The sequence below is a fragment of the Candoia aspera genome, chromosome 5 (assembly GCF_035149785.1).
Source record: "Candoia aspera isolate rCanAsp1 chromosome 5, rCanAsp1.hap2, whole genome shotgun sequence".
Classification (NCBI taxonomy): Eukaryota; Metazoa; Chordata; class Lepidosauria; order Squamata; family Boidae; genus Candoia; species Candoia aspera.
Genome location: NC_086157.1, coordinates 114,328,307 through 114,351,851, shown reverse-complemented (window position 1 = coordinate 114,351,851; position 23,545 = coordinate 114,328,307). Strand labels below are relative to the sequence as shown.

Sequence of the window (23,545 nt, the reverse complement as noted above, 5' to 3'; positions counted from 1 at the left end):
GGATGGCAGCTAGCACCCTGAATTGCGCTTGGGAGCCCACTGGGAGCCAGTAGAGCTTGCAGAACAGAGGTGTAGCATAACTGCCCACGTTGCCACATGTCGGGCTAGTTGCATCTTCTGGATGTTCTTCAAGGGCAGTCCCATGTAGAGTGCATTGCAGTAACCCATTTGTGAGGTGACCAAGGTGTGAGTGACCTTTGATCCAGGAAAGAGTGTAATTAATACCCAGGCAAAGCTGTGTGAAAGCCCTCCTGACAGTGGCTGGCGCCTGTTGCTCAAACCAGGTTGTGAGTCCAGGAGGAGCCCCAAATTGTACACTGGCTCTGGTTGGGGTAGGGCAGCTCTGTCCAGAACTAGGGATAGAAAATCACTGGATCTGGGAGGCCCTAAAACACCATACTGCTTGGTCTTGCCAGTGTTGAGCTGAAGTCTGTTCTTCCCCAACCAGAACCCTGAAACAGCCTCCAGACACCGAGAAAGAACCCCCACCCATGGCATCGCTTGGTCAGCTTGGGGTGGAGATGTAAAACTGAGCGTCATCAGGATATGATCAGATGATGATGGCCGTTTCTTCTGTTCCTTCTTCATTGGTGGCAGGAGTTTCTTGTGGACAGGATAGCCACTTCCCTGATCATCTTAGGAGTACTGCTGGTGCAGGCTAGGTAACCTCATGCCTGCTGCTCTCTGTTCCCTGAGAAAGGGTTCTTCCTGAGGAAAAACAGGGAAGAAACTAGCCTCTTCAGATCATCAGAATGTTTTGGAAGAAGGGGAGGGAGGATCAAACTTCGCTTCTTGCCACCAGTATTGTCACCTTGTTAGTCACTATTAACATTATAGTGCTTGGGTTGGGTATCTGCTTAGTGTGGTGTGTAGAGATGGCTTTGCTAGCGCCTGCCAGGTATTAGAGAGCAGCAGTGGTACAGATGTGCAAATCCCTGCAGAATTTCCTGCTGGATGTCAGAAAAACTAAATATAAAGTCTGTATTTTGTGAAGCAGGCTTCTCCATCCCTAAAAGCTTTCAGTGAGTGCAGGTTTCTTCCCATTTATCCTGTCCCAACTTGTGTATAGGTACCTGTACATACAGCTGCCTGTCTGCTTTCTTTGTCAGAGTCTGTAAATTCTGGGCTCATGCAGGCCAAGTAATCTTTGGATGGATGATGAAAGCAATGCTGAGCTATAGCATGCTGCCGAGGCTTTGTCCATGTGAAATTGTAAGCATAGCAATATATCAGTCAGGAACAAAAATGGGTACTGTGAAGGCAGAAAGATTGAAGAGAGTTTTCATTAAGTGAAATGTTACCTCTGACTTCAAAGAGCTTCTGCTTTTTAAGCCTCTAATTGAAGGCTCCCGTTTTAAAAATGTTCTTCTCCCCCTCCAGCAATATAATTGAAATAAAAGTTTGATCTTTGCCTTGTTTTTTCCCCCTGTGGTTGTGATCAAGACTTAAATTTTCATGTTACATCCTTGTAGAGTAATTGCCAATTGCTCATTTGAAATGAGAAAACTTAAATTTGCATGATTACATGGATCCAGCATTGTGGCTAATATTTCGTTTTCATTATTTTTTTACCAATAACTGAGTGGGTTCTGCATTTTTTAACAAAAGGATGGTGACTGAACTTATTTACTCACCGTTGAATTGCATTTTGCAGGCAACAATTGGCATTGACTTCTTATCAAAAACGATGTACCTGGAAGATCGCACAGTGAGTAAGACTTTTGCAGTAACTAGTCTATTTTAATATTGGGCGTACATTGTAATGTCTAACTGCAGCTTGCAAGGATATGAGCAGCTTCTGATTCCTGATGGGCCGACTGAGGATGTTAGAATTATGCTTCCAGTGCCAGTTGCAGGGGAGTGGTGACAAGGGAGGAGGGGATGCCTGTCCCCCTCCTTTGAGCACCTCAGGGGCATCTGGTCGGCCCCTGGGAGAAGCAGAAGGATGGCTTGGGGTGGGCTTGGCCAAAGCGGCACAGCTTTGCTTAGGTTCTTGCCCTAACAGTGGGCTACTGCTGTGCCTAGAACAGCGAACACCCTGCAGGTCGCCATATTAGTGCATGCCTGTGTTGGCTTGAAAATAACCAGTCTGAAGCGCTTACTGTACGTAAAAATGCATCTTCTCAAATTCTGTCTGGAGGCAGAAACCTGAATCTCACAGGTATAAATTGGTTGGAATGTTTTGCTCATGAACTGGCTGTGCACTGAAGAGATGTTAAGCTGAAGTGGCCGGCAACTAATACAGTGGGGTTTTCAGTGCCACGACTGTAGAAGCAAATGAAGCAAGCTGGAGACTTTATGTACAATACAGTGACAATCAGATGTTCTACTTAGTCAGAAATCATCTCAAATTTCCCTGTGACCAAAAGAAACGTGTCCAATTATTTATTTTTAGAAAAAGACGAACCTTTCTTTCCTATCTTTAAAACAGTACCATATTTTGACCTTACAGTGATAATAAGACAGTGTTTCTCAACCTTGGTGGCTTTAAGATGGGTGGACTTCAACTCCCAGAATTCCCCAGCCAATAGGGGTGGACTTCAACTCCCAGAATTCTGAAGTTGAAGTCCACCCATCTTAAAGCCACCAAGTGCTGAAAGATACATTTTGATATTGTGCCCTCCTTTTTTTCCCACAATGGAGCTCAGTGTGCCAGCCATGATGGTTCTCAGGCAACGTGGAGATTCAGACCTGCCTAGCCTCGGGGGCCTCGTGTTCCTTCATCTCCATTTTGAATATCAATCAGATTTTTATTACGGTCATAGACCAGCCTACTGTTTTGAATGGGGAGCTCTGCTCCAGGGCTGCCCAATGAAACTGATAACCATTGGCAGGTTACTTAAATTTCTAAAGTTGCACTGTTGGAAAATGTTTCCTCTGCCATTAATGCCGCTTTACCTTTGCTTTTTTAAATACAATGCGTGAGAAAGCTTTGCAGCGTCTGGCTGGTGGCTGGCTTTGTTCGTAATGCCCCCTGATCTTCACCCGGCCGCTTTGAGCTGTCCCACGCTTCTCTCGCACACCCAGACATGCCGCCTTGAGCCAGGCGTGCCCCCCTCTGCTGGCAAGCCTTGTCCTTTGCTGGCTGCCCCAGGACCTGCCTGGTGCTGCCTGCCAGACCTGCAGAGCTGGCCAGGCCTCTGGCTGGCAGCAGCGTGTTCTTCTCCCCCAACGGGCAGAGCCCCTGGGAAATCCCCGTGGTCCGCTTCTGTTTGCAACCTCAAAGCAACGCCTTCCGTGCATGATTTTTTTTTTTAAAATACTTTGCTTTTTTATTTTAAAAAAGCAGTCAAGATTTTGTTCACTTTAGTGGCGGTTTGGCTTTTTCCCCCCCCTTTCCCCCCTTTTTCCTTTCAATTTTCTCCCATCCCACAGATCAGGTTGCAGCTCTGGGATACCGCGGGCCAGGAACGTTTCCGTAGCCTCATTCCCAGTTACATCCGTGACTCTGCCGCTGCCGTAGTAGTGTACGATATTACAAGTAGGTATCTTTGACCCCAGCTTTGACTTTCTTTCTCGCTTGTTTTGACTGATTCCCGTCAGGTACGATTGCAATTGTGGGACACAGCAGGCCAAGAGCGGTTCAGGAGCTTGATTCCTAGCTACATTCGTGACTCCACTGTGGCAGTTGTTGTGTATGATATCACAAGTGAGTGGGGGGGCATTTCCAGTATTCTTGGCGCATGCGCTCCCTCCCCTCGCCCTCGCCCTCTCCCCTCCCTCCCCTCCCCTCCCCTCCCCTCCCCTCCCCTCCCCCCCCTGTCTCCCGTCTCCCCCCCCTCCCTCCCCCCCCTCCTTTCAAGCCAAGCTGTGCATGCTATACCACAGTTGTGCTTGTTCCTCATGGTGGCATGAAAACGGTTTTCTCACCTGGAGCTTCAAGCGGGAGACTTTCTACTGTGTTTCAAATATACAGGAGCCTGTTTCACAGCATTCATCGGGGCTCAGCCCTAGAGATGGCCAGGACCTGCAACTACAAAGCAATGAGAATGACTTTGAATGCGTGCAGGAAGCATGTTCTCTTCCCATCGATTAGAGCAAATTAATTTGCATGGTGAGGACTTGAAAGAGGACTCCAGCTTGAAAGCTGAGCTCGTTGAGAGAGGGTGCCTGGCTCCTCCAGTTCCCTAAATTTAAACACTCTCGTCACCCTCCTGAGCAGACTGGAGCTTTTGCCCAAAGATGTGCTTGCTCTCGAGGCAAACCCTTTCTGTTTGCTGGTCCTGCTTCCCACTGTTCTCCCTTGTGTGTTTCCTTCTCTCCCTGTATATGTGCTCAGAATTCCTGAAAGCAAGCCAATCTCATCGTGGCCTTAGTTCGTCTGCTGCTGTTCTGTGGGTATCATTGTCCTGTGTTGCCTTTAACTTTCTCGAGTTTCTCTACTGAAGCCACTGATGGTTGCTTTCGCATTGCTCCTAATAGCTGGGTATGAGCTCCAGGGACTGTGACACCCTCTTCTCGTGTATACAAACCTTCTTTTTTCTTCCTTCTAATTAGTTTCACTGTTTAATTTTCTATAAAGGTATGTATGTCTCAAAGAACTACATTTAGCTACTTCATCTCCATCTGAAAAGCAAAAAAATACTCGCAAGCATTTTTGAAACCTTACTTACCTCACAAGTAAATTAAGCAGCTTGTGTCTTCGCTCAGTTTCAAGTCAGCCTTTGAAATAGGCAATGAATGAAGAAGAACTGGAGATTAAACATGGAAAAAAAGTACTGAATTATTTTCATAAAGTCTAGGCTTAGCCTGAATGGACTGACTGTTTAATTTTTTGGGTTTTGATGACTCCAGTGTTCTCAGGCATGGGAAAAAAATGTATTATACTATTAAGTGACTGGTAGATGATACCATTCTGAGGTAGAAATGTTTGTTGTTTTCTGTTCTCTTTCTGCTTTTATAGTTGGTCATATCATGATCTAGGTCAGTGGTTCTCAAACTTGGCAACTTTTAAGATGTGCAGACTTGAACTCTGGTGGCTGGGAAATTGGTTTTGCTGGTGTTGAGTGACCTCTGGAGGTCACTTGCTCTCCAGTAATGCTGATAACTCTAGCCCAGCCTTTCTCAACCTTTTGACCCTGGAGGAACCCTTGAAATATTTCTCAGGCCTCGTTCAGGCTCCAATACAGGCCAGACGTTACAAAATTATTATACCCGTTCCATGGGCAGGCCTGTCTAGATGCATGAACAGGGTTCTTAAACTGAAAATAAAGGATGAAACTTACCTCTTTCATGTGAAGTTGCCCAAATTTGAAATAATGTTTTAAATAAATTGTGATCTCCCAGGGAACCCCAGTGACCTCTCACGGAACTCGAGGGTGCCACACAACCCTGGTTGAGAAGCCCTGCCCTAGAAGCACCCACAATTCAAAAGCGCCTTTTCTGAACAGGAAGGCTCTCCCTAAGTACCTGCTAGATAAGCGCTTGCTCCAGGGGAACAGGCAACCTCTAGCAGTCCCAGATAGATGAAGATCCGTGCCAGCTTGGAAGTTCAGCCCATGGCTCCTGTCTGGCCAGGGATGGGCAAAGTCCTTGGGTTCCCCAGCCTTACTGAGAATCATTCTGCTAAGAATGCCTCCCTGCCTGGAGCGTCTTTGTCGGTTGCTGTTTAATTGTTGCTCGTATTAGATTTTAATTGCTAAGAGTGGTTTGTTAGCTCACTTCTTGCCAGATATGAGATTTTTAAAAAGCTCCCCTCAGGAAAACTTGGTGGGAAGCAGTCCACCCCCAGCCTCCTGCTATCTACAATTTCTGGACATTCTTGTGTGGTAGATGTGAGCCCCACCTCTCCACTCAATTTGAAATGAAATCAGAATAAAATAAAACAAGTTCCAGAAAGATTTTCAGTGTTTCTTTGGCAAGGGAATTTGGGATAAAATGTTTGCAAGCGGCCTAGAATTACTTTGGTGATTGAGATGGCTTACAGGCAAGCACACAAACAAACAAAGATTCTTGGTTGAGTTGAGGGTTAGAATGTTTTCAATCAAAACATTAGTGCATAGGAAGGTTTTTTTTTTTTTTTAAACTGAAGCTTCCCAGAGTATAATTTGCTGTTCTGAAAAGTTGGTTCCTGGGGAACTTTTTATTCCATGACCCTAAAGCTACAGTATGGAAGCATTAGTGAGAAAAGAGCAGTGTTGCTAATGACTTGGTTATGATGAATCTTGCAAGAAAATGCATGCTGCTTCTGTGTCACTGTCGGTGTCTGTTGAGGCCTGGGGCGCAGTCCCTTCTTACCGCAAAAGCAAATGAAACACTTTTTCTTCCTTTTTTGCTGCCTTGACAAGTTGCTTGCAATACATTTGGGGAATTTTGCAATAGAAGTATGTAGATGATCTTTTTAGATTGCTGGGCGCATTTGGAATTTTGAGAGTATATTGTGGATACTATGCTGATGACACTACCCTAGCAGCTGAAAATGCAAAGGACCTACAAGCTCTAGTAATAAAAGTCAAGGAGCACAGTGGAAAACATGGGACTAAAATTAAATAAAAAGAAGATTCAACTAATGACAACAGGTAGAATGATCAGCCTTAGAATTGACAAAGGAGATACAGAAGTGGCGGAGAGCGTCTGCCTTTTAGGACCAACCATCAACAGTAAAGGAACAAGCAGTCAAGAAATATGCTGCAGACGAGCACTTGGTAGATCAGCCACGAAGGCCCTGGAGAAGATACTCAAACGCTGTGATGTGTCTATACCTAGATCAGAATCATGCAAGCCATGGGATTCCCTGTGATACTCTATGGAAGTGAAAGCTGGGCTTTGAAGATGCAGGAGAGGAGGAGTATTGACACTTTTGAACTTTGGGGTTGGAGAAGACTCCTGAGAATACCATGGACAGCCAAGAAAACAAACAAATGGATCATAAAACAAGTCAACCCAGAGTTCTCACCTGAGGCACAGATGACCAGGCTCAAATTATCTTACTCTGGACACATTATGCGAAGATCCAGCTCTCTGGAGGAGGCTCTAAAGCTGGGAAGAAAAGAGGAGAGGAGGACCAGCAGCAAGGGGGAGGAACTCAGTTACAGTGGCAGTGGGAGCACCATTGGAAGACCTGAAGGGCCAAGTTGGGGACAGATCTTCATGGAGAAAATCTGTGTGGTCACTAAGTCAACAATGACTTGATGGCACATAATCAATCAGTCAATCCACTGCTGATATTCTCCCATAGTGGATCACAGTATGTAGACATTTACCTACGTATTAATATCTGGTGTTCAGGGATGTTCTTGTAAATAAGATGACACTAGAAGCTGGGGTTTGCTTTGCAGCAGGCTGGTTCCTATTATTATTAGGAGATAGAAATACAACACATTTCATTGGGCCGTGCCCTCCTCCAGCTGGCTGTGCTGTGTCTATCACTACAGTCTTTGATCAACCAAAATATCGATAAACCTCTGATTCAAATGACCACTGAGGACTTAGTAATGCTAAGTAGACACATGTTTTGACAAGAATATGCTATAGGTTTATTTTGTGTGTTTTTCCTTCCTAGATGTAAACTCATTCCAGCAAACCACAAAATGGATTGATGATGTCAGAACGGAAAGAGGTAGTGATGTCATCATCATGCTTGTAGGAAACAAAACAGATCTAGCAGATAAGAGGTAAGGAGATATATGTCCTGCTTTTCTGACTAGGTTGAATAGATTCTGTTGAGAAAGCGTCATCTGTACAAGTTACCTAAAATCCAGGTTTTGAAAAAGAGCATGGTGCAAGATATGGCCAGTGGATAGTCTATGAGTACAAAACTGGATCTGTTGGGTTGAGTAGCTGAAAATCCATCCCATTCAAAAGCAATCTTCTGTTCCTCTACCTCAACCAAAGTTTCTTGCTTCCCCAGAAGAGCCACATAATTATGGCTTGGTCTCACCTTAAAACCAGATGAGCACATGGTTCTTCAATTAAGCTTCTGTCCCCATCTTCTTTGCAATAAGTATTCTATCCTGTTTACTTGCCTCTTTCTCTGCACAAATCTGAGAACTTGGGTGCATGGCTGGCAGGGCAGTGGCCACGTGTGTGCTGGAGAGATCAGATACACCCTCCAACATCTTTCCAGGTTCTGTTGGCCATGAAGAACAAACTTCCCCCATCACCATCACTCTGCCTCACCCTGCCCTTTTTTGTGTAGATTAGGCAGATTAGATGAGACCATAGGACTTCCTTTATTTTATGTCCATGTTGCTCAATTATTTTTTTACCTGTGCATCAATTGAGTGTTGGGATGTGTGCATTGAATTTTTCCTGTTCAATAAATGCTTGCTTTTTATTCCTCGGAGTTTAAAAAGCTTTCTTTGTGATTCTCTTCTCCCCCTCCCCACAAATAAGCCTGTGTCCCTTGGACTTTGCTTTGTAAATGGCCATATGAATGAACCCAGGGCCATAAGCAGAAACCTTACTAGTTAATGGGGGTTTCTTCCTTGGATGTAGCAACTATAACAGTTCTGAAATTGCATTTCTCTTGTTGGTATGTGAAAGGAAGGCAGCTGTTGGAGGGGATCAAGACTGCGGTTCTCTTACTGCGGTTCTTTTCCTTTCTTTCCTCCAGACAAGTATCTATTGAGGAAGGAGAGAGGAAAGCCAAAGAGCTGAATGTAATGTTCATTGAAACTAGTGCAAAGGCAGGATACAACGTAAAACAGGTGAGTAATCAGGAGCCGCATCCTAAAGACTGCGTGTCTTGCAGTAAGAGAAGGAAAGTGTCATTTCAGGCTTTGCAGCCACATTACAAATTATAGAAACATTTACGACAATGTGGTTTGATCAGTGGTCAGATTCCTATCTTAGTCTAGGCCAGCCTTTCTCAGCCTTTTGACCCTGGAGGAACCCTTGAAATATTTTCCAGGCCTCGGGGAACCCCTGCGCATTCAGGCTCCAATAGAGGCCAGAAGTTCCAGAATTAATCTATTTGTTTCATGCGTAGGCCTGTCTAGATGCATTAACAGTGTTCTTAAATTGAAAATGAAATAGAGCTTATAGAATAGAGCTTATACTTGTCTGGAGGGGTGTATGCTTTTCAAGAGAGCCTCGTGTGGCGCAGGGTGGGAGGCAGCAGCATTGCAACCGAAACTCTCTCCACGACCCAAGTTCGATGCCAGCGGAAGCTGGATTCTCTCTCGGGTAGCCGGCTCAGGTCGACTCAGCCTCCCATCCTTCCGAGGTCAGTAAAATGAGTGCCCAGCTCAGTGGGGGAAAGGTAATTACGACTGGGAAAGGCAATGGCAAACCACCCCGCTCTATAGTCTGCCAAGAAAACCTTGCGGAAGCTGCGTCCCTCTAAAGAGTCCGAAAATGACTCAGGGACCTTTCTTCTTCTTCTCTAAACTAAAAATAAAGAATGAAACGTACCTCTTTATTGTGGAGTTACCTGAGTTTGAAATAACTTTTTAAATAAATCGTGATCTCCCAGGGAACCCCCAGTGACTTCTCACGGAACCCCAGGGTTCCACAGAACCCTGGCTGAGGAACCCTGCTAATGTCCTATACCATGGGGCCTAGCCCAAGCTTCCCAAACTTTTTCCTTCATCACCCAAAACTGCTTATCCAAAAGTCCTTTTTACCCAGTGTAGGTAAAACGCTTTAAGTCACTTTAAAGGGTTTGTGTGTCATTACTCAAACCAAAACCACTTTTGCCATCACTTCTCTTAACAATACAAGGACTTCCAAAACAACATCACACAATTGCAGTTAATAAAGTCCCCTCTGTGGGGAACTGTGCCTTTTGTTTTATTTATTTTTTACTTGATTTTCTTTTCCTGTTGTAATTTCTTGATCTCAGTGTGGGGAAGACATTTTCTGTCTTTAAAAAGACCAGCGTTAGTCACATTTATATCGGAACATGAGGCACAGTCCTTGAATAAAATTCCTCTGATTGTGATTTTCCCTCTGTTCCTTTACTGAAAATGAATGCCTTTCGTTTGGCAACTGGCTGATCTATGAAAGTTAGAGAAAGCAGTGGTGTAACTGCCTCTGTGGGTAAAATCATTTTCAGTCCGGGGGTCATCTGTTCCCTGAGCAGAGAGAGCAGCACAGGACAGGATGCCTCTCCTTCCAACACATCCAGCGGGGAAACAATTCAAAGTAAAAGTTTTTTGTTTGTTTTTCAGTCTCTGGATAAAAATGGAGTATGTGTCTGGGTCAGGGGGAAGGGAGCAGAAGGATTGAAGGGATGTGCCTCCTTCTCTACAAATGGCAGTTTTGTAGTTAGCACCAGGATAAACAGAAAATAGGCCATCCTTTCGAATTCAAATTATCTGCCTTTTCTTGCCGGACAGTATATGTATGTATGTATGTACGTGTGTGTGTGTGTGTGTGTGTGTGTGTGTGTGTGTGGCTACACAAGATGAAAAAGAGCCATGCTGATGAGAATGTTTGAATTTGAAGTCAGTCATAAGCCTGGTGCCCTCAATTTATGAATAACGGGGACAGGGTCTAAGGCAGTGTTTCTCGACCTTGGTGAGTTGAAGACTACCCACCTTAAACTCACCAAGGTTGAGCAGCACTGGTCTCGTGCTTCACTGCAAAAAGTTCAAAATAACAGGGAAATTGCCCAGTCAGGTAGGTGGAAACAGGATAAAATGGTTTTTCTTCCTAATAACGTCAGTGCAGTACTAAAGGAGGTTATGATTAGCCTTTTATCTATATCTTTAAAGTTAACTTGCTGAGCTTCATCTGGGAAGCAGATGTAGGCGTTTTAAACAGCCTGGCCTGTTTCCCTTTGTGTCTCCATTCACTGTCTGGCTGCTGCCCTGGACTCTGGTTTCTCCTGGGTCCTAGCATTCCTTCACACCTGCAGTGGAGCACTTTTGGAGAAGGGATGCACGTTGAGAGATGCAAAATGTTTTCAAATTTGGAACAGCTGTTCTGACTTCACCCAGTAGGCATCTGATCATATTGGAAGTGGTCGTGTGCAAAATACTTTCAGTAAGATCAAACAGTGTTGGAACACTTTCACAGAAGGAAGCCAGTCCAAGGTTGAAATGTTTCAGAGTTTGAGCTTTTTGCACCTCCCAGGATGTAAGAATAGGGGAGACTTGACTGCAGATTTCTGAAGATAATCCATCAGCACAATTACTGGGTCAGGACTTCTCTGTGCACACGTTCAGCTTTTTGCGATTTTTCCACAGCTGAATTTCTTCCTGTATAGTCTGACTGATAAATTTACTTTAATCCATCCTGCTTACCAAATTCCCTCTTCTTTTGAGTAGCAGTTTTGATGCAGAACATAATCCCAGTTCATAAGTTTGTTCCCAGCTTAAATAAAAAGAATGGATTATTGTATTTTGAAATGCCTGTGCTCAAGAACTGGATTTTAATGCAGCAATCCATTTGGCCATTGCCAAGTGACTTTTGCTTAAATCAGTGTTTCTCAACCTTGGCATCTTTAAGATGTGTTCATTTCAACTCCCAGAATTCCCCAGCCAGCACATGTGGACTTCAAATCCCAGAATTCCCCAGCCAGAATAAAAGAAGCAGGAAAGGGGAAGCTCCTAAAGATGCTGGGGTTTTTGTACTCCTTTGTTCACAGCGAGTGGTGAAATTCTCATAGGAAAATGCAGACCGACGTTTTCTGTACTAGTGAGATAAATAATTCCATATTCTGAGGCTTTTTGACCAGACCACTTTGTTCCTTGAACCGCTGGATTCAAATATGCACACGGGTCACTTTAGCACAGACCCTGGATCTAAATAGGGCAACAGCATTTCCTGCTGAGCAGGGCAAAAGTGCCTTTGGGCCCGTGGCGTAGAGTCAATTTTGATTAACTTTGGAGTGGAAGGCAGTAATAAGCTTAAAGCTTCTCTAATAGGAGGAAGCTAGAGACAGGTGGGCAGATGAAATGTATTTGTAGCAACAACGCAAAACAAACAAAAAAATAACCAATTCAGCTAGCCATTGCAGAACGGTAAATGTTAAACAACTGGTGCATAAACAAGCCTGCTGTGAGGCCAGAGAAGGAAATGTTACGATCCCACCTGGCTATCAAAGCCAAAATAAGTGGGTCATTTTATTACTAGAATAATGAAAACTCTTTTGCTACATAACCAAGAGCCGGCATTTCCTCTGCCCATCGACTCACACCTTCCAGCTTTCATGTCTCTTTTTATAACAGTATGTTCCATAGTTTCATCATGGCAGAGGTAAACTTTGATGAACGCCTTGCAGCGCCAATCAGCTCTTCGCTTTCTTGGCGTAAGGAAAACGACGGGTGTGGAACGCTGAGATGCAGTGGCTGGGTTGCTCCCTCCAGATAGATGGATACCTTACGGCCATTTGCATTCTGTACGCCTTGTTTTTTCCAGCCCTCTTACACTTCTGCACCTTTGCTGGCAGAGCGATAAAAGGGGGCTTCTGAATTGATAGCTAATTTCCTTAAGCCCTGAAAACAATTCTCTGGCTAACAAAACCATCCTGGATTAATGGGTGAGCCGTTGAGTCCTTTTCCATGATACGCTTCATTGAACTGAAGTGGGTTGGCTTTGGCTTTTTTTATTGGATGCGGGTGTTTTCCAAGGGCTTGGATGCAGCTGCTTCACCCTGTGTAGAAATATGCGAGAAACATTGGAGCCTTGAAGCCCAGGGTGCTGTCCTTGCCCTCTTACATTGATTACTCTCTTATCTTATCTCCCCCCCCCCCCCGGCCACCGCCGATTTTTCTCCCTCAGCTTTTCCGACGCGTGGCAGCTGCTTTGCCTGGAATGGAGAGCACACAGGACAAAAGCAGAGAAGACAGTATCCTTTTACCCACCACTGGTAGACGAAGCAGGGTGGTCTACGCTGAGGCCTGATGGGTCGGCTGCAGGGTGGGGGCTGAACAGCAGGTTAAGCAAACAAGGCAGAATGCTGCAGCCACTTGGCGGCTTTCCCAGGGGGACAGTCGGGCTGCACTTGGGAACCAGGATGGTGATGGCCGGCTGCTTTGAAGTTCACAAGTAACTTTGCTCATGGGGAAATGGTTGCCTGGGCCCCAACTTGACTTTGTTAAGTCAAACTGATCCACTAAGCCATGCCAGGGAGAACGTGGGGGTCCGCTTCTGCGTGGTGGGGGCAGCGGTGAGGAGCGCCATCGTGCCGCAAGCAGAACCTCTTCCTGTTTTTACGTAGCCCCGGCAACGGTGCCCCATGGATGTGGGAAGCTGATTCTTCCCAGTTCTCTCTCTGCAAGAAATCCTTCCAAGGTCCCCTTCATCACTGCCGGTTGATGCTTAGAGTGCTGTGGAGAGTCAGCTGAAGGGGAGGGAATTCGGAGTCGGAAGATTCCTGGGGTCACTTGGGGCCACTAAAGCTGCGGTGGGGTATGAGCGAGCAGGGCCCCCCGCCCTGAGCCGTTCCCCTGAAGTGCAGACAGATGCGATTGGGTGCATCCCTTTCACTTGGGAACGTTCGGCTGGGGCTCTTTGCTGTCCCCCCTTTCCCAAGCCCTTCCTTTCTGAACGGGGCTTCCACCCAGCAGCCCCATCCGTGCTCCGAGCTACAGCCTCATCGAAAGGACTGTACCACAGGCTCTTCCCGCGTGCCGGGACCTCTAGTGACACGGCAGCTGACAGGGTGGTTGGCTTTTTCATTTCCCTTAACTTCTCTTTCCCAGTGATTGACATCAAACTTGAAAAGCCTCAAGAGCAGCCCATCAGTGAAGGAGGCTGTTCCTGCTAATAGTGTGTTGGTTTTTTCCTCCTTTCTCAGACCATCACCGGCTTCTCCCTCCCCTTCCCTCCCCCCCTCCCCCCCCTCCCGGGACCCCTTGACAGCAGTGTGATGATTGGCTTGCCTTCTCCCCACCCCCCCTTAACCTCGCACGGTTCCTCATCGCTGCCTGTCTCGTGAAGATGACCTGTTAGCTTCACAAGCACAAAAGAAAGTCCGTGTCTTCATTACATAGAAGGAAAGGGTGAAAGAGCCAGAACGACCCTACCATATTCCTGTAGTTCTTAAACAACAACTAGAAAGTTGGGTACAAATTTGTTAGGTCTGTTCCTTTTCTTAAAAAAAAAGAGTTGTTAAAATATTGCACATGTCGAATGGAAACGGGAGCAAGAATGGCATTTGGATTGGTGAGCAAGGGACGTGCAGGGTAGAAGCAGCCGCTGCCCACGGCAAGCCACGAGCGTTACCGGATGAGCGAATCCTCTGATTTGGCAAAACCAAGAGAGACTCTGCTGCTTCTCAGTCCGACGTCAGCTTTTGGAGAATGCAAAGCTGGGTGATTACTGTGCTTTTGGTGGCTTTGCTTATTTCCGTTCTTTAACTGTGTGAACGAACCACCTTTGGGCTTCAGCTCAGAGGATGCTTTTTGTAAGGTGCAGGGTTACCGATACTTAGGTATAGACCTCAGGACCTCTCTCGGTTCTTTGGTGCAATTAAACGGGCTCACAGCGCAGTCTCTGGCTTTTGCATCCTGGTGGAACAGTTTCAGAACAGGCACTGGGGCTTTTAACAGGTTCTGCCTATTAAGAGAAACCGTTTTAAGTGAAGTCGGTTTCTAAAAAGAGGTGTGTAAGCTACCAAGCTTGTAAGTTCATGTAAACTGAGGAAGAAGGAACAGGACAGGAGAGAACATTTGGGAGTTCAGACTAAACTGGAGGGGGCGGTTATAAAAGTCAGTTTTTAAAACTCCCTTTTTAAATGACGAAGGAAGGGGGGCATAAGATGGAAACAAAACTTTCAATTATGCAGCCTGTTGCCTTTACTTTCAGCATTATTTTTTTACATTCAGTCTTCAGTCTATGTATGTACTGCGTAATTTGGTTAAGTAACTGGTTGTTTAGTATTATGTTTAACTTAACTACAATTAACCTTGAACTTCCTTCAATATTTATTTCTCTACTTTAAATTTGTTTAGCATTCAAAGAAGGGTTTTTGGGTTTTTGTTTTTTTTTAGGAATTTGTTAATCCATTTAAAGCTTTGGCAATGTTGCAAGAGAGAGAGATTTTGGAAACACAGACACGCGTTCTGTCTCATACACACACATGCGCCCACACTGCAGAAGTGCACTCTTAATCTGTACTAGTCATTGTGAAGTTGCTATGTAAGTTAACACAACTGTAAATACATTGTTTGCCAGAAGAGTTTGTGGAGGGGGAGGGGGCCGTGCTGGAAAAGCTTCGCCACTCCTTTCTCAAAGCGCTGGTTTGGAAAGGCAGCCCGGCGTCAGTTGGGGCCCTAATCGCGAGGCCCCCCTTCCTCTGCCTGGTGGAGCCAGAACAGCAGATTCATCACTCTGACTTGAGTTTCCAGTAACTTTGCATCATCTCGTATTAAAGGGCAGAATGATATAAAAATGCTTTTAATGCAATATTGAAGAGGTGGCTTCCCCCCCCCCCTTTAAAAGTAGCATGTCTAGGAATAAATGTTAAAATACGGCAACGGGCGATGAACTTACCCTGGAAAGAAACTCAAGGAGACAGGGCTACCTTTCCTGTATTGTTGTATTCTACATGTGCAGAACGTTAAACAAGAATCCATCTCGCTGCATTCTAATAACTGAGTTTTCTGTGGTTTGGGTTCTTAAAGCAATTAAATGTGTACACGGGTTGGATTTTTTAAAACATGCACAGAATTTTTTGCTTCCAATAAAGTATCTAATCAAAACACTAAGAGCAAAAGGTTTCTCCTCTGCTCCTTTCACTTCCCCTGTTCCCTGCCGCTGGCTGGCCTTGGTGGTTCCAGCTTGTCTCAGAGCCAGCGCCGGAGCTGAAGATGGTCGCAGCCATCGCATTCGTCCTTCACTCCCCAGCAGGGAAGTGGGCGCGCAAGTCCAGGTAGGAGAGTGGCACCCAGTCTGCTGGGTTAGCCCTGTGAGGCAAGGAAAACAGCTGTGCCATGCCGAAGGGGCAGAAGCGCTTGGCAGCCAGGGGAGGGCCCAGCGGGAGATGCGGGCAACCCCTTGCCTGCCTCTCCAGCCCCACTCTGCTGATGGCAGCCAAGCAGTTCATTTCAGCGTGACACCTTGCGTTGACTGTCGGCTCTGCCATGGGCGGCTGCGTGCTTTTTAGGTTTCTGCAGGTCTTCAGGCACCTGCAGAAGATTGCCGTCATCAGGGACCCAAAGTGCCAACCTTTTGAGAGGGCACTGGCAGCCAACTGCTTGCGCCCTACGGCATCTCTCTAGTGCCATCTGCTGATCTGTAACATCGGGCACAGCAAAGCAGATTTCAGTCCAGCCCTGCTTCCTTTTCTGTGACTGAAGGCCCTTGTCTGCCACAGAGGCAAGTCCCTCTTTCTAAACCCCAAAGCATAACCGCGTCCGAGCAAGAGATGAGGGGAGCCGGGTGAAGGCTCCCAGTGGGTGGAGGTCCCAGGTCGGCCAAAGGAACGAGGAAAGGGCTTGCTGCTTCGCACCCGTCTCTGTGCTAAGTGAATATAGAAAGGTTGACTGAAAACCCTGCGTTGCTCCATCAGTTCTCAAAAGCAGCATCTCAGTAGCTTGCCAGAGCCGGTAGCATTTTTTAATCACAGTATGGAAATATTGTTGGTGTCTTTACTGGATGAATAATCGATCACAGCTTGAGCTCTGTTGAGTGGTGCAATGGGCTGTGAGAATAACCCTGGGAGGCAGGAGGACAAGCTGCATAACAACTCTCAAGTTGGGATGCAGGCAGCAGTCTGGCGTGTGGGAAGTTGATCGGGAATGGAAGGAGCGACAAGAATGAAAGAAAAATAGGCAAGCTCTGCATGGGGAAAGCTGAGGGGAATGATGTGGAGGACTTGAATGCAAGTGGCCTGACCTTGTCAGTGGACTTGATGAATATACAGATTGAGGTATGTGATTAATACGTGTGAGAAATTAAGTATTGTGATCTGGGGGGTTGTGGGTGCATATAAAAATAGAAATCCATGGACTGGTATTTACACGTTACGTTCCAGTGAATGGTGGTGATGGAAAAAACATGAATTGGAGAGGAAGAAAAAGTGTTGCCACCAGAAGAGTAATAGAATACAGATTAATCTCCCAACAGAATGAAAGGAAAGTGGATGTAATGCAGAAGCTCTTGGAACAGAGTGAAAAATACTAGAAAGCACTGCGGAAGTATGTGGAGTTACACTCATGGGAAGTATGAAGAGGAGCATTTGGTGGGGTGAAGACATGAAACAGGATGCAGATGAGAATGCAGCCAGTTTGGTGCGGTGGTTAAGGCACCAGGCTAGAAACCGGGAGACGGTGAGTTCTAGTCCCGCCTGAGGCACGAAAGCTGGCTGGATGCCCTTGGGCAAGTCCCTCCCTCTCAGCCCTAGAAAGAAGGCAGTGGCAAACCACTTCAGAAAACCTTGCCAAAAACGCTGCAGGGACTTGTTCAGGTTCTCCGCCTTGAGTTATTTATAAAAATAACGTGGGATAAAAACTGAATTTTGGGCATGGGTGAAAAAGGCTAAACAGGAAGCCTCTTGCAGAGTGAATGGAGTTAAACGTAAAAGTAATGAAATTATTTGGAATGAGACTGAAATGCTGGGAGGAATATTTAAGAGCAGTGTTTCTCAACCTCGGCAACTTTTAAGCTGTGTGGGCTTCAACTCCCAGAATTCCCCAGCCAATTCTGGGAGTTGAAGCCCACACAGCTTAAAGTTGCCGAGGTTGAGAAACAGTTTTAGATTCCTGTGGAAATGTTAGTATGTTGAGGGGAATTAATGCTTTATGTGTTAATGCCAAAGAAAAGTTTCATGAAAAAAATGCTATGAGGGTGTTGAAAAATACTTGGTGTACAACAGCTGCAGACATAGATGTCGTTTGCTTAGGGGGTGCCCGCATTCTGGACAGAAAACACGGGAAGTGACAAGCAAAATTTGGGAAATGCCCCATAGCTGTACATGGGGCAGGGTTTTCACAGGCCAGATTTTTGCTGTTCAAAATATGCAAAGTTTGAAGGAGAAAACGTACGAATAGGAGAACAACTGGTGAGATGCGGCCCGTGGTCAGGACTGAACATTTGTCAGAAGCAGCAAAAATGGCTGCAAGTAAGAGCCTGTTGCTGCCCCTTTTGTTACGTGGGAATGAGGCTTCCATCTTTGTAATGGAGGTTAAATGCTGTGGGAACGGGGTCTTTAAGCCTGCGTGTGGCGAAACAAGAAACAGGAATGGCTGCGGAAGGACTGTGGACTACAGAAGCGAGGTGTTTGATCATCCGGAAAGGAGAAATGAGGCTCAAAGGGCCGGAGGGATAAGCGTGGGTGGGTTCAGGGGAAGGCCAAGAACATGGTGGGGGGGGGGGTCCTGAAAGAGAGCTGGGAAGATGGACGGCAGCAAGGAAGTGAGGCTTTGGGGAGAGGTCTGGTGAACGGGGCTGGCGTAAACTGGATTTAGCCAGTTCCCTGTTCCTTATGTCGTACAGTGCCTCCTTTACTTCACTCTATTTCTTTTCTGCATTTTGCGTGCCAGTACTTTTCACGATCAGTAGTAGTATGCTGGGGGGGGGGGTGCACGTATGCATTACCCACCACCTGTAGATTAGTTTCAAGACTCAATTTTTACTTGAGACGCTTGAGAAACAGCCATGGTAAGTAACGGACCTGTGGACTGAACGAAGCAGCTGCGTGCAAACACCAAAAGGCCAAATGCTCTTATTTAGTCTGTTCTTTACTTATGGGGAGGAAGTAACTGAAAATAATCACCCTTCCTTCCCTCAAACACACATGCAAATGAGAATCCTGGTGCATTGTTTTCAGGTGGGCTTTCTTACCCCTAATTAAGTTAATTGGAGATGCATTTTAAAGACGTTTGGGGGAAAGGCAGAGGCACAGCACTGATTAAAACAGCCTTGGGAATTGAGGTGCCTTTATTGCCTTATAGTGCTTATTTTCCCTCCGAGGAAAGGTGGATATTCAACAGGTACTGCTTAGCTCTCCTGGCTGCCTGGGGAAGTTTCCTTTCCTTGACTCCTGCTTGGTGGCTGACTGGCACCAAGAAGACAGACCCCTCTCCTGCCCTGGAGGCCGCCCGTGAGATTACAGTGTGATGCTGCAGAAGGACAGACAGACAACAGCCACCACGGTGAAGAGCAACTTCTTTTTAATCCTTAAATAGTTTTTCTTTCAAAATATGCATTGTTACTAGCGCTTTAAGCGTTTGATGGAACCAGACCGCAAACTAATGCACGCAGCTTGGACCCGGCCGCAGGGCGAGCAGAGAGAAGCAAAACGAGGAGTGGTTAGTGCTGCAGCTGAAGAGGGAGGCCCGGCTGGCCTGCTTCCCCATAAGAACTGGCGGGCTTTCTCGGGGAGCCCCCAGCCCACCAGCTAAGGCAGACCCTGCCTCGGGGGTGGGAGACCCTGCCTCAGGCGCACCACTGCTGGCTAAGATACCCATCGACAGAGCCACGGGCACTGCTTCTAGGCAGCTTCCTGTTTAAAACGTGAACTGCTCCCTTCAAAGTAGCTGAATTTCCTATGAAGTGGCCTTCCTACAAAAAGCTGCCCCTCATTCCATGATGTGCCTGGGTGTGTGCAGGAAACAGTCCCTCTGGTCAACTAGGGAAGAATTAAAAACAAACCCTAAATGGCTTTGGTGATTACTCTGAGGAAAGTGATCAGTTAATCGGGAAACAAGTGTTAAACTCACTCCCAAGAAAGATCTGGCGAGTATTTGTTGGGGCTTAGTGGCAGCCCTGTCGCTGCTGGCAATACAGTTTTTTGTCCAGAAATCTCTCTCGCTGAACTGGCAGTGTTTTGGTCATTTAGCTGTACCAACCCCTAGACGGGGCCTGTGCGAAGGCTGCATTTGCATGTGCTCCAAGTACGAACCAGCGACTGGGCACCTGGGTCATTTTTCGGGCAGATGCAGGGGAACCCCAGAAAAATTGGAGCAGGGGCAAATGAGTGTAAATAGTTCTGTATTGAATGCGTGAAGGATCCATGCCCACAAGCAAATTCCAACACATTCTTCAGATTTGAACCAGCAAATTTCAGTGCAAATACTAACCCCCTGCCAAAATGCAAAACAAATGCATTCTGCTTAAATGCAACTCCTTTGTGCCATCTGAAAGAGAACTTTCACCCCATCATTGCTACTAGATATTCTAGCCACTCTAAACCACAAAATGTTACCTACGCCTACAACGGGGTTTTCGTGCAAATACTCTGAGGGGGGACTATAAAGAGGGGGAGACATATTTTAGGAGAGGCGCACAATCCCTTGGAAACATGCTTGTTACCTGTGAATCCACAAGCTGCAACCAGAGCATAGGGGACTAGCAAAGTGCAGCCACACCACTCTGGTTGCGCTCCGGAAACAGGCTGGTTGCTACATTTGTGCAGTGTTAGGACATAGCATAATAAATGCTTGGTTAGTGCTAACACCAGCCTTGGTCTGGTGTGGGCATACATGGCCCAAAATGCTGTGTCAGCCCACTCCCTCTAGCTGGTTTATGGCTCCAAATGTGCTGACCAAAGAAATGGGGGCACGCGGTTCCCAAATTGAAGCACGGGGTGGTGAAACCGCCTCACACAGGGCAAGCTTTCTTCAGCCTGTCTGTGTGGTTCCAGCTGCCAGCCAGAGCTATGCGCTCCCACCCGATCACCAGTTTGCAACTGCTCCACCGCCTCTCCCACATCCCTGGTCCTCCCACTGTCACTTCTGAAGCTGGTCCAAGCAGGACTGGGGGGAACTCAGAGGTCATCCAGTCCAGTTCCTGGCTCACAGTAGGGTTAGACTCTATTTGAAGGCCTCACACATCATGTGGCAGGCCGTTCCGGTCTCCCTGCAACCTTCTGAGCTCGCTTCCTATGGCTGACGGGTGGGCCTCCCCTATCCGCTCGGGCTGCTGTGGCAGAAAACTTCCAGTTCCTTTGAGGTGGAAAACAGTGCCTAAAATCACGGCACAAGAAAACTGCCCCGTGCCTGGCTCTCCCTATTTTGAATTTGTCAGATTGGGATCCAGACTTTCCTGTGCAACATGTGCAGCACTCCTTCCTCTAAATTTTCCCCACAACCCTGTGAGGTAGGCCAGGCTGAGCACGACTGGCCCCAAGTCATTGAGTGAACTTCCATGGGTGAGGATGGGCTTGAACCCGGTTCTCACACCTCCCAGCCCTCCGATGGGAAACAGTCCAAGGCACCCTTGGCTACGAAAAAGCTGCCGGTGCAGATTCACACAATTCACCCCGTAACCATGAACCCAGCACTCTAGAACCAGTAAATGAAAGCAGCAGGAACAGGAAAAAGTGGAGCTGCAACCTCGCCTGACACGTTTCCCCAGGGCAGCTGCAGCTGCTTCGCCTGGCACATGCACTATTCACATACCAGCTGCACCCACACGTGGCTTAACATCACAGCCTGGTTCACACAGCCGTCAAAGACAACGGCTGGGCTTCGACTACAAAACAACGCAGCTCCTCTTTGGCCTGGTCTCGCGTGATGTGCAGCCCGGGAGCCTGAGAAAATCCACCTCTGAGCTAACCCCGTTATGGTGGGGTCATCTTTCCCTGGCTGCGACCCACGACAGGAGAGGGGGCTTAAAACCATGGGCTGGGGAGGCTAGGAACTGTAGTCCCAGGGCCTCTGAAGGGTTGGCTGGCTCGCACTCCAAGAAAATCCCTCCTGATGCTCCCACCCCATGCCCATAATGAGCTGAACCTTGATTCACCCATCTCCATTTTCTGGGTTTGAGCGTGGCGTTGCCAGAAATTAAAGGGTGGGGTTCACCCCACCTGCTAGTCTAATCTACAGATTAGCTTTCTAAGGCAGTGCTTCTCAACCTTGACAGCTTTAAGAGGTGTGGACTCCAACTCCCAGAATTCCCCAGCCAGCCATATGCTGGCTGAGGAATTCTGGGAGTTGCAGTCCACACCTCTTAAAGCTGCCGAGGTTGAGAAACGCTGTTCTAAGGAAACAGAAAGTTTTGCAACCAGATTTCAACCAGGCTGGAATAAAAATTAGTCCACCATTACAAGAGAAATTAGAAGAGAGATCCCACCTTTTCATAGCCTGTTTTCTTGTGGGATCTTCCTAGTGACCCATCGGGCTCCAGTTTTTAAATACTGCTTGCCAAGCAGCAACCAGGGGTGTGTCCCCTTTTCTAGCCCAGTTTATGAGCATCCATTGGTTGCCGGGAGACCCCAAAGGCCGTTCCAGGCGAGCCAAGGGCTTGATCCGACTCCGAGGCTCTCCTGAGGTCTTCTATGGCTGCCAATTCTTTCTGCCCACATTTCCCAATTGAAAAAGTGAATGCGTGAGATGGGTGGGGAATAAATTTGATATATAAATAAATAAAAGGGGGCCTGGCAGGAATTTTCCCAGGATGTTTTCCCTCGAGACTTAAAACAGGAGAATATAGAGCCAGAAAGGGTGCAAAGGAGGACAACTACAGGCAGTCCTCACTTAACGACCATTCATTTAGCAATGGTTCAGACTTACAACAGTGTTGGAAGAAACCACTTGTAGCTGGTTCTCGTACTTACGACTGTTACAGCGTCCAGGGTGGCACAGAGAATGTGGAGAAGGGAGACGTTTCTTCTCTCTCAGTGCTCAGCAGTGGAATTCACTACCAGCAGGTGTGGAGATGGTGGCCAATTGGGAGGGAGTGGAAAGGGGTCTGGATGGGTTCAGGGTCTCCATGGCTACCAACATTGGGGGCTGTTTTCCACCTCCTGAATCCCAGGAGCAGCAACCATCTCCAAATGGTGGCTGCTGGAAAGCAATAGAAGGGGACTCCTGCCCTCTTCCAGGCTTTGGAGCTCCCCAAGGGCATCCTGTCAGCTGCCGGGTTGCCCAGAAAGCTGGACGAGGTGGTCTGGGGCCTGATCCCCCGTGGGCCTCTTGGTTGAGCTGAGAAGATCAGAAGAGCCCTAGTGTGGATCAGGCCCATCCGCCCCCAGCCCTTTGGCCACCCTCGGCTCCTCCATTTGCACAGCTGGTCACTCCGTCGAGTCTAAAAGCCACCCACACCTTCCAGCCTCCTGCTAGAACACCTTGCAGGCCATGGATGCGCAGCCCCTTAAAAAGGGGGCCTCAAGAAACCAGTGGAGAAGTGTCCTCAGGTGTCCACACCTGCAGGTTTCCGGCCTTCCTAAAACTCCGGCGTGTTAAAAACGAAACCTTCCCCAAGCTCACCCACAGCAGTTTCTCTCTCCACGCGCTCTGTTGTGCCTTGGAATGGGAGGTATCTACTGTACGTACCCACTGGGGGAGAGGGGCCGTAATATAAATCTAATAACTTAAATTAAAATAAAATAAAATAAAATAAAAAGGATTGCTGAAGGCTGACGCTCCTATAAACAGGTCTGTGTGACTCGTGTCTCTTTGGAAGCCAAATTCAGGTCACGGCGTTCTCGCGCTGTCATCCTCTAACTCTTGGGGCCTTCCTAGTGTGCAGGGCTAGGAATTTTTATCCCCAGCCCCATTATCCCCAGCCAGCAAGGCCAAGAGGGCAGGACAGGAGCTGTGGTGGACTAAAGGGCCAGGATCCAAGGCAGGGAGGGGCCACTGCTGGCCTCGTGTGGGACGTTCAGGGACAAGTTACAAGTAGTCTTCGTTTAACAACCATTTGTTTAGTGATGGCTCTGACTTACGACAGTGCTGAAAAAACTGACTTGTGACCAGAACTCACATGACCG

At 47.1% G+C, this 23,545-nt stretch overlaps 1 protein-coding gene and 1 long non-coding RNA gene across 3 annotated transcripts in view; one reads left to right on the top strand and one right to left on the bottom strand.

Moving 5' to 3' along the window:
* Positions 1 to 15,595, top strand: part of RAB6A (RAB6A, member RAS oncogene family) — a 50,207-nt gene extending 34,612 nt beyond the window's left edge. The window contains exons 3-8 of one of the 2 annotated variants that reach the window (XM_063305988.1): positions 1,655 to 1,708; positions 3,376 to 3,481; positions 7,502 to 7,613; positions 8,555 to 8,648; positions 12,670 to 12,736; positions 13,593 to 15,595. In XM_063305988.1, coding sequence (XP_063162058.1) covers positions 1,655 to 1,708; positions 3,376 to 3,481; positions 7,502 to 7,613; positions 8,555 to 8,648; positions 12,670 to 12,736; positions 13,593 to 13,657 — 498 coding nt within the window. In that variant the 3' untranslated portion in view covers positions 13,658 to 15,595. Of the gene's footprint in view, positions 1 to 1,654; positions 1,709 to 3,375; positions 3,482 to 3,543; positions 3,650 to 7,501; positions 7,614 to 8,554; positions 8,649 to 12,669; positions 12,737 to 13,592 lie in introns of both variants that reach the window. The other variant, XM_063305987.1, reaches the window with a different exon arrangement.
* Positions 15,596 to 18,987: 3,392 nt separating this feature from the next.
* On the bottom strand, positions 18,988 to 21,498 carry LOC134498418 (uncharacterized). Its single transcript, XR_010068035.1, has 2 exons — positions 21,431 to 21,498; positions 18,988 to 20,137 (listed from the first exon to the last, which is right to left on the bottom strand). It is a non-coding gene; the product is annotated as an uncharacterized LOC134498418 (long non-coding RNA).
* Between the last annotated feature and the right edge of the window lie 2,047 nt (positions 21,499 to 23,545).